At 33.3% G+C, this 19,852-nt stretch overlaps 1 protein-coding gene across 1 annotated transcript; it reads left to right on the forward strand.

Annotated features, from left to right (window-relative positions):
* The first annotated feature begins 8,256 nt into the window (after positions 1-8,256).
* Positions 8,257-10,503, forward strand: LOC119677081. Its single transcript, XM_038088350.1, has 2 exons — positions 8,257-8,563; positions 8,894-10,503. Exons 1-2 carry the CDS (start codon positions 8,257-8,259, stop codon positions 10,501-10,503), a joined length of 1,917 nt encoding a protein of 638 aa, XP_037944278.1.
* The last annotated feature ends 9,349 nt before the right edge of the window (positions 10,504-19,852 follow it).

The raw sequence follows: 19,852 nt of genomic DNA on the forward strand, positions 1-19,852 counted from the left end.
CCAAAAATAGCTATACAATATTCAACTAAGGCATCTGTAGATGCAATGGTTAAAAATTGTACACTTCCTGAAGTCAGACTAATTATGAAGTCAGGCCAATTCAATAATTTTAACGATGCGGTACAAAAATTTGTAGAAAGCTGCACGGATGCTACTGGCCGGACAGACACTGTTCTATTTACACAGCGTCAAAATATAAATAATTTTAGAGGTAGAGGATACTACCGAAATAATAATTACAATAGGCGGAGACAATACAATAACTCTAATCAATATGGAAATCAACGAGGACGCGGAAATAACCGTAGGATCCAATATAATGTTAGAATAACTAGTACTAATGATGGTACTAACCAAAACAATATTGGTTCGGAAAACCTGAACCAGCCTCTGAGAGATTAAAACATAACACAATATATAGCTTAAACCTTAACCTGGGCGTGTTTGTTAATTTTTTTTAATAATGCCACTAATAAATTACTAACCTATTAGTAGATACAGGAGCAGACGTGTCTCTACTAAAAATCGCAAATGTAGATAAATATGAAGTAAATAAATTTGAGGTAACAACCCTCAACGGTATAGGCCAAGGTTCGATCAAATCATTGGGTCTTACACAATTAGATCTTAGAATTGAAAATATTCTAGTAACACATAAATTTTATGCAGTACAAGATGATTTTCCTATACCATGCGATGGAATTATCGGCATGGACTTTCTAAGAGAATTTAATTGTAAACTCGATTTCATGCAAAATAAAGAATAGCTCGTTTTACGACCAAAATGTTTTCCACAGCATATTGCCATACCAATTAAAAACACTTGTGACAATGATTTTATCATGTTACCAGCAAGATCTCAAGTAATTAGGAGAGTATACCTCAGCGCAGAACAGGAAGATTTATTGGTGCCAAACCAAGAATTACAACCTGGTGTGTTTATTGCAAACACTATAGTTCAAGGTAATAATGCGTTTATAAGGATACTCAACACAAATAGTTCAGTTACAGCTTTAAAAGCTAAAAATATAAAAACTGAAAAAATATCAAATTATGATATAATACAACCAAAAGATACTTCATACCATAGAACTAAAGAAATCATAAATAGATTATCCAAAAATTTTCCTAATAAATTTAGCGACAAGTTAACAACACTTTGTACAAATTACAGTGACATATTCGGTTTAGAAAATGAACAAATTTCTGTAAATAATTTCTACAAACAGCGTTTAAGGTTAAGTGATAAAACACCAAGCTACATAAAAAACTATAGAATACCACATACCCACAAAGTAGAAGTCGAAAAACAAGCAAAGAAATTGGTAGATGATGACATAGTAGAACCATCAATGTCAAACTACAATAGTCCTTTGTTATTAGTACCCAAAAAGTCATTACCCGGTTCAAATGAGAAAAGATGGCGGTTAGTAGTGGACTACCGCCAAATAAATAAAAAATTGATTGCAGACAAATTTCCTCTTCCAAGAATAGAAGACATTCTTGATCAATTGGGAAGAGCTAAATATTTTTCATGTCTTGACCTAATGTCTGGATTCCATCAAATAGAGCTACACGAATCTTCAAGAGATATTACATCCTTCTCTACAGAAAATGGCTCTTATCGTTTTAAACGACTCCCGTATGGATTGAAAATTGCTCCAAATTCTTTTCAACGCATGATGACTCTTGCGTTTTCTGGTTTAACACCATCTCAAGCATTTTTATATATGGATGATTTAGTTGTACTCGGATGTTCTGAAAGACATATGTTTAAAAATTTGACAGATGTTTTTGAGCTATGTCGGAAGTACAATCTTAAACTACATCCTGACAAATGCACATTTTTTATGCATGAGGTTACATATCTCGGTCATAAATGCACTAACAAAGGCATCCTTCCGGATGACAATAAATACACAGCAATCAGAGATTACCCAGTACCGACTGATGCTGATGGAGCACGACGATTTGTTGCTTTTTGTAACTATTATAGAAGATTCATAAAAAATTTTTCTGATTATTCTCGACACATAACGAGATTAACCAAAAAGAAAGTTCCATTTCAATGGACTCAAGATTACCAAAAAGCGTTTGATTATCTAAAAAATGAACTTATGAATCCAACTATTTTACAGTATCCAGATTTTAAAAAACCATTCTGTATCACTACTGATGCAAGCAAGCATGCTTGTGGTGCAGTACTCAGCCAAGAGCATGATGGTAGACAACTTCCAGTCTCCTACGTTTCAAAGACTTTTACTCAAGGAGAAAGTAACAAGTCAACCATTGAACAAGAACTTAGTGCAATTCATTGGGCTATAATACATTTTAGACCATATATATATGGTACACATTTCTTAATTAAAACTGACTATCGCCCATTAACCTACCTTTTTTCAATGAAAAACCCGAGTTCAAAACTAACTCGAATGAGATTAGATCTCGAAGAATACGATTTCACAGTGGAATATCTCAGAGGCAAAGAAAATTATATTGCCGATGCTCTATCAAGAATTACGATAGACGATTTTAAAGATATGAATGAAAAATCTATAAAGATTCTCAAAATGAGAACTAGATCAAGCACCAAACAAAATAAAGAAATAAATACCCTCGACCAACAATTAAAGTACGAAAAGCCCCATATATACGAAGTCATTAATAGTACTGACGTCAGAAAACAAATAAAATTGAAATTGACTTCTAACCACTGTTATTTAAAACGTGGAAATAAAATTATTGAAAAAATAATAATTGATGATCTGTTTGTCAATGGGAAAATTGACTTAGGACAATTATTCCCAAGGTTAGAGAAATTAACCTACAAACATCGCATCAACAAAGTACAAATGGCACCTAGTGAGAAAATTTTCGAATTTGTCTCAATAAATGAATTTAAGGCCAAGGGCAATAAATTATTGAAAAATTTAACAGTAGCGCTACTGCCAAAGGTGACCAAACTGGTTAAAGAGGAAGAAATAAGAAAAAGTTTAAAAAATTACCATGATGACCCAGTGGAAGGTGGACACTGCGGAATAACAAAAACGTTACAAAAAATTAAAAGACATTTCTATTGGCCAAACATGACCAAAGATATATCAAGATATGTCAAATCATGTCAGAAATGTCAAAAATCTAAAATTAATAATCATACAAAAATACCAATGACAATAACTGATACGCCAACAGGCTCTTTTGACACAGTATTGGTAGATACCATTGGTCCATTACCTAAAACTGAGAATGGCAATGAGTATGCTGTCACACTTATATGTGATTTAACAAAATACTTAGTAACTATACCAATACCAAATAAAAGTGCAAATACTGTAGCCAAGGCAATTTTTGAAAATTTTATACTTTTGTACGGTCCAATGAAGACGTTCATTACGGACATGGGTACAGAGTACAAAAATTCTTTAATAACGGATATATGCAAATACTTAAAAATCAAAAATATAACATCAACAGCTCATCACCATCAAACACTCGGAACTGTAGAACGCAGTCACCGAACATTTAATGAATATGTACGTTCATACATATCAGTCGATAAAAACGACTGGAATATATGGTTGAAATACTTCACATATTGTTTCAATACAACACCATCAGTGGTGCATGGATATTGTCCATACGAGCTTATTTATGGAAAAATTCCTAAATGTTTCAATAAATTCAATACAATTAGTAACATAAGTCCATTATATAATTTAGATGACTATAGTAAAGAAATTAAATATAGATTAGAAATAGCGCACACTAGAGCCAAAACACTTTTAGATAAGTCTAAATTAAAACAAAAGTTACTCTATGATAGAAATAGTGAACAATTAGAATTAAAAATAGGAGATAAAGTACTACTTAGGAATGAAGTAGGTCACAAGCTAGATAGTCAATACACGGGTCCCTATAGAATAGAAAGTATAGAAAACAATGGAAACATTGAAATAAGAAACAATAAAAATAAGAAACAATTAGTACATACTAATAGAATAAAATTGTACAATGAATAAGTTAAAATAAATGTAATGATTACACAAATAAATATAACTAAACTAAATATAATTATATAAAACTATTGAAAATTAAAACTTTATTTAAGAAAGTAAGAATAATCTCGTTATGGCATTATTCTTTCCCAAAAAGGAGGTGTAATATATATGCGTTAGTTATATTGGCAATGCATACAATTAATATAATAATAAGTGGTTCTATATTTAAATGCGCAGTGTATACAAAAATACACTAATTGTTTCCAAGCGCATTGCATTGTTTACAAACAAATGCACAATTCCACACAAGGAATTTGACACCACACATATCGACGGCACTTTGCCTTCGATATAACCATATGCTTGCCAGGCATTGACCGCATATACAACAACATCAACAGTAAGCGTACTCGATACAAGTGGAATCGAATACGCTTACTTAGCAATAAATTATTAAATATTAAAGTACTTACGCTGCGTCGTTTTGTACATAAATATAAATAAATATTAATATAAATAATATTAAATACATATATAATCATAAAATATTTAGTAAATAAGAAAGTACATACGCTGCGTCGTTATGTACCTAGGTTAAGTTGAAAGTGAAAAACTAAATAAAAATCAGAACTGGAAGTGCACTCAATAGAAGCGCACTAGGTTCCAAACCAAAAATCAACTTTCTTTGATTTAAAATAATTAAAAATTGATGTTAGTAAAAGGATCGCCAAATTATATCGGCGTTTAAAATATCCTTTGATAACTATACCATATTGTAAACTAACATCAGTAATTCACATATATTACAGTATACTGAAGTAAAATTTTTACGAAAAAAATCAGATGCATTTGCAGTTTTTAAGCAGTTCTTAGTCCGCGTAGAAAAGCAGACAGAAAAAAATTAAAAACTATTCGTAGTGATAACGGCGGTGAGTATAACAATAAACAATTTAAAGAATTTTTGGAACAACGGGGCATAATTCATCAAACTACAGTCAGTTATACACCCCAGCAAAACGGTGTAGCAGAACGTGCTAACCGAACCCTTGTAGAGATGGCTCGATGCATGCTCTTGGACTCTAACCTCCCTCAAAGTTTGTGGTCTGAGGCGGGTAATACGGCAGTGTACATAAGAAACCGGTCCCCAACAAAAATATTAAATGGCATTACACCATATGAAATATGGGTTGGAAGAAAACCTTCTGTGAATCATTTTCGAATTTTTGGATGTGAAGCTGTGGCTATTCAGAAGGGTCCACTCCGAGGAAAATTCACTCCAAAGGGAGCTATGCTGAAATTTGTTGGATACGCTGATTATACAAAAGCATACAGGATGTACAATTCAAGCAGCAGGCAAATAATTTTGGCAAGGGACGTAATATGTTTTGAAAACAGTCCGAATGAAGGCACAGGTGCCAAAAAATGAAAACGAGTTTGCGTTTTTTAAAGTAGAAACACCAAAACTAAGTGTTGAAAATGAAAATGATCAGGTGACTGAAATTAAAAATGAAGAATCCGCTGAGCAAGGCGAGGTTTCTTCAGAATCTGACACAACATCAATATACGATGATAAAACAGCAAACGAAACACACTCAGATTCTGAATTGGTTTATAAAAAACAGCTTCGAGGCCGTACAGTAATTTCAAATAAAAAGAGAGAAGTTAAGTCAAAAAACAACGTTAAAACTGATGAAAAAATCGAAATGCTCAGTTCTATTATAGAAAATCCGAAAAACCTAGTTGATGCGCTTAACTCAGAGGAAGCTGAACTCTGGCGAGAAGCTATGACAGCCGAATATGACTCGTTAATAAAAAACAATACATGGGAATTAGTTGAAAAGCCTGAAAATAAAAATGTTATCGGAAATAAATTGGTATTCAATATTAAACGAAAATCTGATGGAACTGGTGATCGTTATAAGGCACGGTTGGTTGCACATGGATGCGCACAAAAATACAATGTAGACTATACAGAGACATTTGCGCCTGTTTTGAGACACTCTACAGTTCGTTTGCTATTGGCATTAGCAGCTAAGCATGGATTGTTAATCAATCACTTATATATTACTGCAGCATACCTACATGGCGAATTAGAAGATGAAATTTGTATGAAACAACCCCCAATGTTTGAAGACGAGCTGAATCCAGACGCCGTGTGTCGATTGAAAAAATCAATCTATGGATTGAAACAAACTGGACGGGAATGGAATAAAAAAATTACAACAATTTTAATTAAAATGAATTTTAATCGGTGTCAATCTGATAATTGTGTTTACATCAAGAAAAAAGGAAATATAATTACACTGATTGGACTCTATGTGGATGATATGTTGGTTGCATGTTCCTCTATGAAAGAATTGAATGAAATAGTTCACGAGTTAAATCATTATGTTGAAGTTGTAGATCGCGGACCGGTAAAAAATTATTTGGGATTGCAAATCGAAAGGGAGAGTCCTAGAGGTGCGATTTACATTCACCAAGAAAAGTATGTTAAAGAACTTTTGGAGAGTTGGAATATGACGAATTGTAAGGCGGCATCTACACCAGGAACTAATGGAGTAGTTTTAAAAAAATGTAAAGATGATTGCAGTGAAGCTATGGAAAAGAACTATCAGAAACTAATAGGAGAGTTAATGTACCTCGCTGTTATTTCAAGGCCTGACATAGCGCATGTAGTAGCGAAGTTGTCTCAATTTAACTCTCATCCACATCGAGAACATTTTGTAGCAGCTAAGCATGTTCTGCGATATCTTAAAGGATCTTCAAAAGGTATTATTAAGTTTGAAACAGATAACGAAAATTTAAGATGTTTCACAGATGCGGACTGGGGATCAGATGCTACAGACCGTAAGTCTTTCTCTGGTTATGTAGTTCTTCTTTCAGGTGGTGCTATAGCCTGGGAGTCAAAAAAACAGCACGTAGTTGCACTAAGCTCAATGGAAGCGGAATATATCGCTTTATGCCAAGGGGCAAAAGAAGTGGCTTTTATTCGAGGTCTGCTACAGGAAATGGGTTTTAACGGTTGTATTACTAAACCTACGACTATTTTTTGTGACAATCAAGGTGCTCAATTTTTAGTTAATAATCCTACCGTACATAAACGAAGCAAACACATTGATATTCGTTTTCATTATATTCGTGAGAAACAAAAAACAAGTGACATTGCTGTGGAATACGTATCATCATCCGAGAATGCGGCAGACATGTTTACGAAGTTGTTAACTAAAGAAAAACAAACTAACTGTTGTAAAAGATTAAGATTAAAATTTGAATGATTTTTTTTTATTTATTTTTGAAATTATAATATACTAGCTGACCCGGCGAACGTTGTTTCCCCTTGCAATTAATTTTCCTGGCGTTCGTTGCGTTGCTCTTGACTTTCATTAGCACGTGTGATTGTATCCTGGTTTCTTACATCTTCATGGTTTTCCGTCGACCAATATTTCCTCCTCGTCCACGAAAACGTGGCATTGTACGATATTTATATCTTTATATATAATTCTTCTTTTTTGTGTGTTGAATTTTTGAATTCGCTGGATTTACCAGGAATACCACCACATAACTTAAGATTAAAAATTGGCTCACCTATAATTTAAGTTATGCAACGGCAGTTTTACGATTCATTTTAGAGATTTTAAAGTTTTTAAACAAATCAAAGTAAGCATGAATAAATTTTAAATTTTTAATATAAATGTATATGGATACTAAAAAATTCAAAATTGATTAAAAAGACATTATCTAGTGGGCCAAATTGTGAATCTAAACCTTCCTTGAAGCCACTTGAACACACACAAAAAATTTTATAAAAATCGGTTCAGCCGTTTAGGAGGAGATATTAACTTATAAAACTATATAAGATTGCACAAGATTGAACTAAAATTTGGAATAATGAATAATCAATTAATGTACTTGAATTGAGGGAAACTTTATAAGCATAAATGCAACAGTGCAATTAAGTACCAAAATGTAAGCATAAATGCAACAGTGCAATTAAGTACTAAAATGTTATACTAAAACTTCATATTACAATTGTTATCTTAGTTATAAGTTTTCTCTTTAATAAAAGTCTTTGAAGAAAACGGTCGTGTGCGGAACTTAGCTGGTATATCTAACAGAAAGAAGACTGAAGAATTTAACTACGAAATTAATTTCAAATAAAGAAAAGTTGTTGGAGTACCACAATGGTATCTTAGAATTATTACAAGGAGGAATTGCTGAAAGGGTAAGTAGCGATTTGAGTGATATAACTTCATACTACATGCCACATAGAACAGTATATCGTAAAGATAAAACAACTACAAAGATGCGTATAGTTTTTGATGCGTCATCAAGTGAGGCGGAGCATGGATCGTTAAATGAATTTTTAAGCCCAGGTGACAATTTACTGTCAAACTTAGTGTCAATATTGCTAAGGTTTCGTTCAAAGAGAATTGCTATGACAGCAGATATTGAGAAGGCATTTTTGCAAATTGCTATAGACGAAAGCGATCGCGATACACATAGATTTTTATGGTATGTCAAAATGCCAAGTATAAACGAACAACTGCCAAATATTGTAGAAATGCGTATGACGAGAGTAACATTTGGAGTTACTTCTAGCCCTTTTTTGCTATCCGCAGTTATTCGAAAACATTTAACGAGTTGCAAAGAAACATTTCCAGCAACATGTGAAGCACTATTAAAGTCATTTTATGTAGATGATCTTTTAATTAGTTGTCATGAAGTTGAAGAAGCCAAGAAAATTTATTTCGAATCAAAGAAAATTATGAGCGATGCAAAATTTAATTTGAGGAAGTGGAATTCAGACTGCATAGACATAAGAAAATGTTGTGCAAGCGAAAGTAATCAAAATGCTATTCAAAAAATTTTGGGAATAAATTGGTATATTCTTGAAGATGACATTAGCGTTGATCTGGTAAAGACCATTGAAACCATTGCTAGTTTAAAACCAACAAAGCAAAGCGTGATGAAGGCTTTGGCAAGAATATATGATCCGTTAGGAATAATAGCACCCTTTACAGTGCGACTAAAAATTTTACTTCAAAACATTTGGAAAGTGAAATATGAATGGGACGCGCCTTTAAATGACGAAATGTGTTACGAATTTGAAGCATGGCGAAACGAACTTAAAATATTAAGACATTTCAAAATTTCTCGTTGTTTGTGTCACGCAGAGAAAAGCTTTATAGAGATCCATATATTTGCTGATGCAAGCCCAAAGGCATATGGAGTTGTGGCATATTTGAGAACAGTGGCGAATGGGATAGTTTTAAACAAATTTATTTGCTCAAAAAACAGAGTAAGCCCAATTACAAAGAGCGGTAATGATGAACTCTCGCTCCCAAAGTTGGAACTCACGGCAGCTGTTATTGCAGTACGACTTAAAGCATTTTTATCAGGGTCTCTAGAGTTACAGATTGATAAATACTACTTATGGTCTGATTCAACAATTACACTTAATTGGATTATGGGATGCGGAAATAAAATAAAGCCATACGTTACAACAAGAGTTAAAGAAATTTTAAAACTAACTAACATATACGAATGGAAATATTGCGATGGCAAAAGCAATCCTGCTGATTTTTTAACTAGAGGTTGTACAGCCAAAAATTTGTTTAATAATGAATTATGGAAAAATGGTCCGAGCTGGTTATCGGCAAAGCAAATACATTCTGCAAGCAACAAGAGTATGAATGATATTTTATTAACATTTTCGGACCTGAATGAAAACATTGTCAATCAAAGCGAATCATTTGAAACAATAAACAAATATAGTAACATCAAAAAAGTGTTAAGGGTAACAGCCTATATTATGAAGTTTATTAGCAACATGCAGACACAAAAATCTCACAGGACAGTACAGAAGACATCAAAAATAAATGACGTAAAAAATTTAAGTGCGCAGGAAATTGCTGAAGCCGAAAAACTTTTGGTAAAACTGGAACAGAGAAGATATTTTCCTGAAGAAGCTAGTTATCTGAAGAACGGAAAAATTTTGCCAACAACATCGAAGTTATTATGTTTAAATCCAACTATTGACGATGGCGTGATAAGACTTAGTTGCAGGATTTCAGATAAAGATTACGACAAAAGTTTGACAAAACCAGCTATATTGCCTAAACTGTCTCGTCTGAGCAGGTTGTTAATAATTGAAGCGCATACAGTTACTCTACATGGAGGTGTGAATGTAGTACTAGCATACATACGAAAGAAATATTGGATAATACAAGGTCGCCAACTAATCAAAAATATAGTAGGTCAATGCATAGTATGCAAAAGGATCAGATGTAAAAGCGCTAATGAACAATGGTCTGTTTTGCCAACTGAACGAATTACAACAGCCAGACCATTCAAGACGACTGGAATTGATTTTGCAGGACCACTATATATAAAAATTGAAAGAGAGAATTACCAAGAAAAGGTTTATATAAATTTATTTACATGCGTAGCTATAAGAGCAATCCATTTGGAACTTGTAAGGCCCAAATTTTGCATTAAAATATAGGCTCACAAATTTAATTAATAGTATAATGGGTTTTTTTATAATGAGTTTTAAATCCACTTAATAAAACATATTTCTATATTCAATAAAATTTTTCTGCAGTAACACCTATTTTTGACCCTGTAAATTACATATCAAAGACAAACATTTTTTATAAACGAATGACCCTGTAAAGTAAAATATGTTTTGATTAATTTTTTGCCGCTAATAAAAGTTAGTTAAATTTGTTGTAACTATTTCTCTTGTTTGTCTGCATAAACAAATTTAAGAAAAATATTGTGCACGCATTTTTTATGTGATGCAGTTATTTTTGTTGAATTTGATTGCAATGCGTACAACAATAAGAGATTTGTTTTGACAAATTTACGGGACTTTGTTTATTTGAAAATAATTATTGTTTTTGTATGTAATGGAAGGAATTTCAAATAAAAGGGCAGCGAAATTGCCAAATCTTTCTATTTGGAATTTCTTTCACTTCAAGGTAAGTCACTTTTATTAGGGATGATAGTGGGAGCTCGGACTAGTTGGTCCAGGCATATGTTGATTCGTTTGGCCATTGCTGACGATCACCATGTGAATGGATGAACTAGTTTGGGTGAAGTGATAATGGTTGAATTACCTTCTGCTTGGCTTATGCTGGCGTAGGGTAATTTAACCAGTTGAGTTACCTTCTGCTTGGCTTTTGCTGGCGTAGGGTAATTTAACTAGTCATCCAGACTTCCATTTGGCCATAGCTGATGGAGGAATGGGCGACGAGTCACCAACACTGTAAGAAGGCGTGTGGACAACGAGCGTTTGGCAATTGCTGACGGACGTGGCCAGGCGTAACAGTAGGAAGGAACCCTTGTCTGGCTTTTGCTGACAAAGGTATTGTTTTATATTGATATTAGAGTTTCTAGAGATTAGCTATTTGGAATTTCTTTCACTTCAAGGTTAGCAACTTGCGCACCACTGCAAGCAATCGTCATACGACATTTCACAACATTCTACACCGTTTACAACATCGTGACAGCGTTTATGACATCATACAACATTTCACAACATCCTACACCGTTTACAACATCGTTACAACATTTATAACACCATACAACATTTTACAACATGCTACACCGTCTACAACATCATTACAACATTCTACATCATTAGCAACATTTTCAACATCGCTTTCCACAAATTGATTATATTTTCTTATTTTTTGTTAAATAATAAACGCTACTTTAAACAGAAGTGTCTCTATTATTTTACTTAGATAAATTTTCTTATAACGAACCCTAGTATACTCGCTGAGTATACCCCAGCTATAGATAGGGCCGGGAAAAGGTCGTTACAAACTGGTGAAAAATCTTACAACCAACAGTTGTATTGACGCTTTAAGAAGGTTTATAACGCGTCGTGGTTGTCCAGAAACAATCATGTCAGGTAATGCCAAAACATTTAAAAGAGCAAACAAAGAACTTCAAAAGCTAGAAACTTTACTTAAATCCGAAGAATTTCAGAACAATGCAGCCCACAAAGGATTTTCATGGAAATTCATACCAGAAAGAGCGGCATGGTGGGGTGGATTCTGGGAAAGATTAGTGAAAAGTGTCAAGATATGCTTGAAGTCAGCTATTGGGAAATTGATATTGACATACGATGAATTGAACACACTATTGACAGAAGTTGAATACGTTGTAAATATTCGTCCTTTAACCTACATAACAAATGATGAAAAGGATTTAGAACCATTAACACCAGCACATTTTTTAAATTCGTGTCAACACAGCTTTATTATTGACGAGTTTAACTATGACAGATCAGAAGTTGGTGATTTATGGCAAAAACGTCGAGCGTTAATCGTAAGGTATCTTAAAAGATGGCAGCAAGAATATTTGAACCAATTACGGAGTATTCACTACAATAAACCTCGTGCTTCAAGGAGTGTAAATGAGGGAGATATTGTTTTAGTCGGTGATAATTTAAAAACTCGGCTACAATGGAAAATGGGTGTCATTAAAAATGTATACCACGGAAGAGACAACAGAATACGAGATTGTGATGTTTACATGGGTAACAATCTTACCTTGAAGAGACCAATTCAATTACTGTATCCACTCGAGGTTTCTGCAACTCGCGGGCCCCAGGATGTGAAAACTAAAGCGCAATAAAGGGTTGTTTCTTGCCGCTACTGTCTCTCTCTATCTTTCAAACATTGTACGCATAATTATACACATTCATTGTATATTTTAGTCGTTAATAAACTGTCAGCAGAAACTGACGCTAAAACCGGTGTTCTGTTATTTATTTATTAGTATTTTTACAGTCAACAAATGTCAATTTGGTAAATCGGAAATTCTCTTTCTGGGCTACACGGTCAGCAAGAATGGCATTAAACCACCACAGGACCGCATTGAAGCAATAGTAAATTACAAACAACCTGACACAGTCAGTGACCTAGCACGGTTTCTAGGTGTTCTGAATTACTACCGGCGTTGTATACCACACTTATCGCAACATCAAGCACAGCTTAGTGATCTGGTACGAAACATCAAAAAGAATGACAAACGAAAAATCTCTTGGACTCCCGAAAGTCTCGATGCGTTCAATAACTGTAATCACAGCGTTGCGAATGCTGCACTAATTGCACATCCAGCACCTGATGCTGAGCTGGCACTTATCTGTGATGCATCTGACGTTGCTATTGGCGCTGCCGTAGAACAATATGACCAGGGCACTTGGGTACCATTTGGATTTTTTTCGAGAAAACTCTCAGCAACTGAAAAAAATTACAGCGCATATGATAGAGAATTATTAGCAATCTACAGCGCCATTCGTTTTTTCAAACACCTCCTAGAAGCACGAGTCTTCGTCATTAAAACGGACCACAAACCGCTGATATATGCTTTCAAACAGAAACCAGAGAAGGCGTCACCACGACAGCTCCGCCATCTCGATTATATTTCCCAATTTTAAACAACCATTGTACACCTATCTGGAAGTGACAATGCTGTGGCAGATGCTCTTTCTCGCATTTCAGCTGTATCGCTGCCAACTGCTGTCAGTTTATCAACCGTTGCAGAGGAACAACAAAACGATCAAGAGTTAAAAACGCTGTTGCACGGGGAAACATCTTTGAAACTGCAAGCAATTGTTTTCAACGACAAAAATTCTTTGTTCTGCGATGTGTCTACAGGAACAATTCGGCCATACGTGCCAGTATCTCTGCGTCATAAGGTTTTCGCATCAATTCACGGCATGTCACACCCCAGTGGAAGATCCATCCTGCATCAGATAAAACAAAAATACGTCTGGCCTTCCATGCGAATTGATATAGTTGAATGGGCGCGAAATTGTTTACCCTGTCAACGAGCAAAAATACACAGACACAATAATTTTCGGCCAATTAAAATCGACATGCCAGACAACCGTTTCGACCATGTACATATCGACATCATTGTGATGCCAATGGATAAAGGGTATCGCTATTGTTTAACAATGATTGATCGTTTTTCAAGGTGGCCTGAAGCTATACCTTTAAAAGACATTACGGCAAACACCATAGTATCTGTTTTTTGGTCAAACTGGGTGGCGAGTTTGGATGCCCGCAAACCATAACAACGGACCGGGGCCTACAATTTGAATCAGCTTATTTCAAAGCCATGACCAAAATGATAGAAGCAAAACACGTCCACACCACGTCATACCGCCCACAGGCAAACGGTATGATTGAACGCTGGCACCGTTCTTTAAAAGCAGCACTTATGTGTCACGAAGTAGAATCCTAGACAGAATTACTACCAACAGTCCTGCTAGGCCTACGAACGTGTTTCAAGGAAGATCTGCAAACTTCAACTGCTGAGATGCTGTATGGTTCCCCGATTCGACTACCGAACGAGTTTGTTGAGGACGACCAACAATGCACCAGCCCGCAGATTTTCATAGCGGAGTTTCGCAAACACATGCGATTAGTGCGACCGACTCCCGCAACACATCACCGGAACAATGTTTCATTTGTGTTGAAAAACCTCTACAACTGTTCACACGTCCTGCTTAGGACTGATTCTGTTCAGCGCCCGTTGGAGCCACCATACTGTGGCGACAGTACAACAAAGATGGCAACCCAGAAAATATCCAATTGTCATTCTTGAAGGAAAAAGACACCTGGCAATGCTGAAAAGATAAAACCACATAAACTGGTCACCTTAACAACAAATTAAAGTATGAGAGGCAATTGATAACAACAGTTAGTTGATGGTTAATTTTCCTAGAGTAAACTTGTACTATTTTGTAGTTTGTAAAAAGTAGTTTTGTATAATAGTGTATGTTAAATAAAATAGTCAAAAGAAACGACTAAAAATGTAATAAACAAAAGAAAGCAACCAAAATATTGAAATTATAAATGATGGAGCAATTTTATTATCAGGAAATCATACTGTAAATGGAGCTAAATTAAATGGAACATACTCAATTACTTTAAATAACAAAACTTTTATAGATAATATAGAATACATTAATGCAAAAGAGATAATAAAGAAATATGTAACACCAGTAAATATCAACAATTTTAAAGTAATAAATTATATTAAAAACGAAACAGAATCAAATTTTCAGATTATAGATATGTTAGAATATAATCACGATTTTAATAAACACCACATATATTGGATTATTTTACTAATATTCATCATTACAATAATTATTATTTTAAAAATCAAATGTAATTTGATATTGTTGATATTGTCAGGAGACAATAGGAAAAGTGCTATTACAAAACAATTATTCTTCAAGAGTTGCACGTAAAAAACCGTTGTCATCTGTTCAAAATATTGAAAAACGGTTTCAGTTTGCTAGTACATATTTAAGGTATGATTCAGAAACCTGGGATGATGTAATTTTCTGTGACAAAGTGAAAATCATGCTTTATTATAATGCAGGACCCACAAAAGTTTGGAGAAAACTACTTCAAGCATATCAAAACAAGAATATTATTCCCACTGTTAAATTTGGCCAACTTTCAGTAATGGTATGGGGCTGCATCTCGTCCAACGGTGTAAGGAATTTAGGGTTTATTGAAGATAGAATGGATCAACATTTATACTTAGATATTTTAAAGACAGATTTGGTATCCAGTGCACAAAAGTTTGGCTTTGTTGAATCAAATTACCCAACAAAATTAAAATTCAAACTATACCAGAATAACGATCCAAAACATAAATCGCATTTATGCATGTTATGGACACTGTTCAAAAGCTGTTCAAAAGTTATAGACACTCCTGCACAAAGTTCGGATTTCAATCCGATAGAAACTGTATGATCGTTTTTAAAAAAGAAAGCGGCTGGAAGACTAACAAAACGCAGTTGTAGGATTATGTTAATGAGGAGTGGGCCAAAATTCCCCTAAATTATGACATTAAAAAGCTTATGTCATCTATGAAAAGCAGACTGCAAGCAGTGGTAGAGGCCAATGGCTCACATACAAAATATAATTTGATATTTAGTACACAATCGGAGTGAAAGCACGCTAAGTGCTCTTCTAACCTGCCCTGTGAAGGAATACCTTAATTGGTCGTACTGCAGGGATTTACAAGAGTTTGAGCTGAGAATGTAGGGGACTTTTTAGTCCGTAGGCACATATGACTCAATTGGGTTGCGCATGAATCGGGCATGTAAATAGTACGTGCCATTTGTATCTTTGGAAGATTTTTCCCCCAGGTTCGATACCAAGAAAAAAAAAATATTAATTGATATTGTATAATTTATTTAACTAATTCTTATAAGCAATAATTAATTACAATGTAATTTGCAAACACAATGTTGACACAACAAATTTGGTGTTATTTTTATTTTTGTGAATTATTTTATTGTTCTAATGATACTTTTGTTTAATTTTTAGTTTAATATGAAGAAAAATGTTTAATTTATTTGTAAACATTTTAATTTTCTTTTTTATTTCAAAATTAAATCATTTTTATTGTGTATTTAATAAGCATTTTTGTTTAAACACCAATGAAATAAGTTTTTATTCAAATGGATTTGTTATAGATGAAGAACAGTTTGAAGCTGTAAGCAATATTTAACAGATGAAAACTTCTTTATCAAAGTAATATGTAAAGGTAAAGCATTATTTAAATAAATTTTTGTGTGTGTATGCCATACCTATTTATATTGCTTTAATTAAATTTGTTATTTTGTGTTAAGTCAATTGGATACTCTTATACTTATTTTAATTTCAATTATTTAACATTTATTTACAACCAAAAAAAAGCTTTTAATAACCGCATCTTTCCATTTGTTGTGTTTTTGCTATTATTAATAATATGTTTTAAGAATAAATCAGTGGTACGTGAACCTCTCAACTAAAAGGTGCATTTGGATTTTACTATCTTTATATAAAATCAAAGAACCGAAAAAACTATTAAATTAAATAGTTTTCGATCACTTTGTTTTTTTAATTTATATACTATTATTCTATTAAATTTCAAGGAAGCAGAAACTGTTGTTCTTATAGAATTGACTGAAATGAATACTGTGGAAGACTTAATATCCGTTTTACATCTTAGAGAGCCTATAATTTTAAATAAAAGCAAAGAAGAAACTCCGCTGTTAAATGCGGAAACAGTTAATATTTCTAAAGCGATTATTTTACATTTATTGCAAAATTCCAACAATACGTTAGTACACAATGTGCAAAAGTAATGTATAGGTATATATTTCTTTTTTTTTTTTAGGTTATCTACTACGGTTTTATTAAAATTATCATATTTGATTCCAGCAATATTTAAAGGTGAAGTATCTGAGACATACTACCAAAGATATTGCCAAGGAAAACAAGCTTCAGGAAAGTTACATGACTTTTATCACAATTATAGAAATAAATTAGCCATTGAAGGCATTATTAAACGCAGACCGAATCACACACGCCAACTAAATGTGTAGTAAACTTAGATTTAGAGGAAGGTGACGAAAATATATATTTGTAGATAATACTGTGTATTTAAAATTTGTTTTGAATATTTTAAGATAATAATTTTCCAATTTTTCTTCGCAGACAACTCTAATAAAGAATCTCTCCACTTTATCAAATCTGAAATAGATGTTGTGGTGTCCACCCAAACGTATTTACGATACGTAAGTGAAACATAAGTAAGCAACAAGTACAACCAAACAGCACATCTGGCATCCCTGGATAGATATGAAGGGGACGGATAAAAAGACACACAAAAAAAGAGGTAGATAACTGGTGCGCAGTAGTAGAGAGATTTTTTAGTAGAACGTGTAAGCAAAAATTTTAAGCAAACAATTTTGTAACTTTATATTGTAAAAATAGCGTAGTAAAAATTTTAAGTTAAATTCATTGTATTTTAAATTTTGTTACTTGTGGATTACAAAGTGTTAAGAACACATTGTCAATATTAACGACAACAATATACAAAGTAAAAATAATTGTCAATAGCAACGACAATCTCAATAAAGTTTTACTTCAATGGAAAGCAACATTAACAGAGCGAAGGAAGTTACTATCTACTGAAATATCTACTGCGGATAACTTTAGGAAATTTCCTGCTCTATGTCAAAGTGATGGTTATAAATTGGTAAATGATTTTGTTTTTGTATTTTTGTGTAATTGGTCTTTCCCTTATATATTTTTATTATCCCTAGTTTATTTCTTATTCTAATTTGTTCATTTTTTTGCGTTATATATAGTTTATCGCAGATTTAGACAATTTGGAAACAAAATAAAACTTCATTGAAAATGTATTAAAGGTTAAGTCTTCAAAATCAGAGAATACTGACTGTTAAACCACGAAAACGCACAACTGGTCACCTTTAAAATAAAAACATGTGGTCACCCAAAACATAAGTGACATAAGTGACAAAACATAAGTCAAAAAAAACACGAGTGTTCAGTTGTTGGCGAAAAAACTTACTTGGCGTCTGTTCGCGTAGCATACTTCTAAAAAATGTTTTTCTTTCAATTATAAAAGTAAAGTAAAGTAAATTTAATAAAGTCAAATTAACTAATTTAAATAGTTTTTCTTAAACTAAATTGAACAAGCCTTGGCGAACCGCAAGACAAAACACAAAAATACCTTTTTTGTGAACACTGACACTATTAAAAATTTAATTGTGGCACAAGCAACTGAGGTCCGTCCGAAATTTCTCAGTTTACTTCTTTTTCCTTATTTATTTCCTGCTCCTCAAAAAAAACTTTCAAAGACTTTGCAAAACCTTCCAGGGCAGAGTGCGCTGCCTATTTTATAGTCATAGTCAGTTATTTGTATAATTTTCAAAACTTACGTATTTACTTTTCTTTTTTACAGGACTTAAAATCTGTAGATTTTGCTGTCCGCCAAATCACTAATCCCTGTAGAGAGCGAAAGGAACAATTACAGCCTATCCTTTTAATTATAGAAAATAAAGTCTTATTTTTTATTAAATTATGACAGTTTAACTCAAATGACTTATTCACATGGAAAATAAAAGAAATTGGTAGAGAAACACTAAATAAATATTGTGTTAAATGTTCTCAAATTGATCACTATGTAACATTTGTTAAACACAATGATAGATTACTGAAACCTGGTTACTTTATAATGTTTTCGAAAAATGAAGTTGCCCGTATAGATTTCATAATTAAATACAAATCCAAGTTTTATCTTTTGCTATTAATCTACGAGATTTTCTACCTTGATTTACATTATTACATGTACGTTCGAGACAAAACATATGATTATAGAGCTTTAAAGTTACAGGAATGTTGTGCCCATGATCTACGTCAATGCTTAATCTGATAAGTCATTGCATTGTAGACAAAACATATGTGTCATAATTTATTAAATGCACTTTTGTCGAACTGTCGCTTTGACTTTGATTATGTTACATTTTGAATGCATTTGACTCAAGCAGTTACAAATGCATATGTAACATAATGCAGGAGCCAAGTGATAAAGCGTATGTGGTCGTTGCACTAGCATGACCCAAATTCTTTAGGGTGTAATGGTATATCGATGGTTGACATTACTCAATGTTAAGGCCACTTTTGATGACTGTTGCATTCATATTCTTCAAAACGCTTGTGTTCCAATTTAAAAGAGCTAACCGCTGTATTTTATAATTTATGGCATGAATCAGAAAACGATACTTCTGACATAAATAAGTTGCCGCTAAAAATTCGGTTAAGAGCTCATGTGGTGTCAAATATATTGAGACCACACAAATCGGAACACATGTTGTTCAATAATGAACATGTTATTTTAAGACAAATGCCAGTTTTCTCTTTAAAATCATAAAAAATTATATTAAAATTAAAATAAGTTGTGCACTGTGCATATTTAACACGCTGGCAGGATGTCCTTAAACTGATAGTTTATTA

This window comes from Teleopsis dalmanni, chromosome 2 (assembly GCF_002237135.1).
Source record: "Teleopsis dalmanni isolate 2A chromosome 2, ASM223713v2, whole genome shotgun sequence".
Classification (NCBI taxonomy): Eukaryota; Metazoa; Arthropoda; class Insecta; order Diptera; family Diopsidae; genus Teleopsis; species Teleopsis dalmanni.

Excerpts from the sequence above, each read along its gene's own strand:
- LOC119677081 (XM_038088350.1), top strand. The coding sequence starts at position 8,257 with ATGCCACATAGAACAGTATATCGTAAAGATAAAACAACTACAAAGATG. Across the intron at positions 8,564-8,893 it reads GCCAAATATTGTAGAAATGC|ATGACATTAGCGTTGATCTG; the intron begins GTATGACGAGAG and ends ATATTCTTGAAG.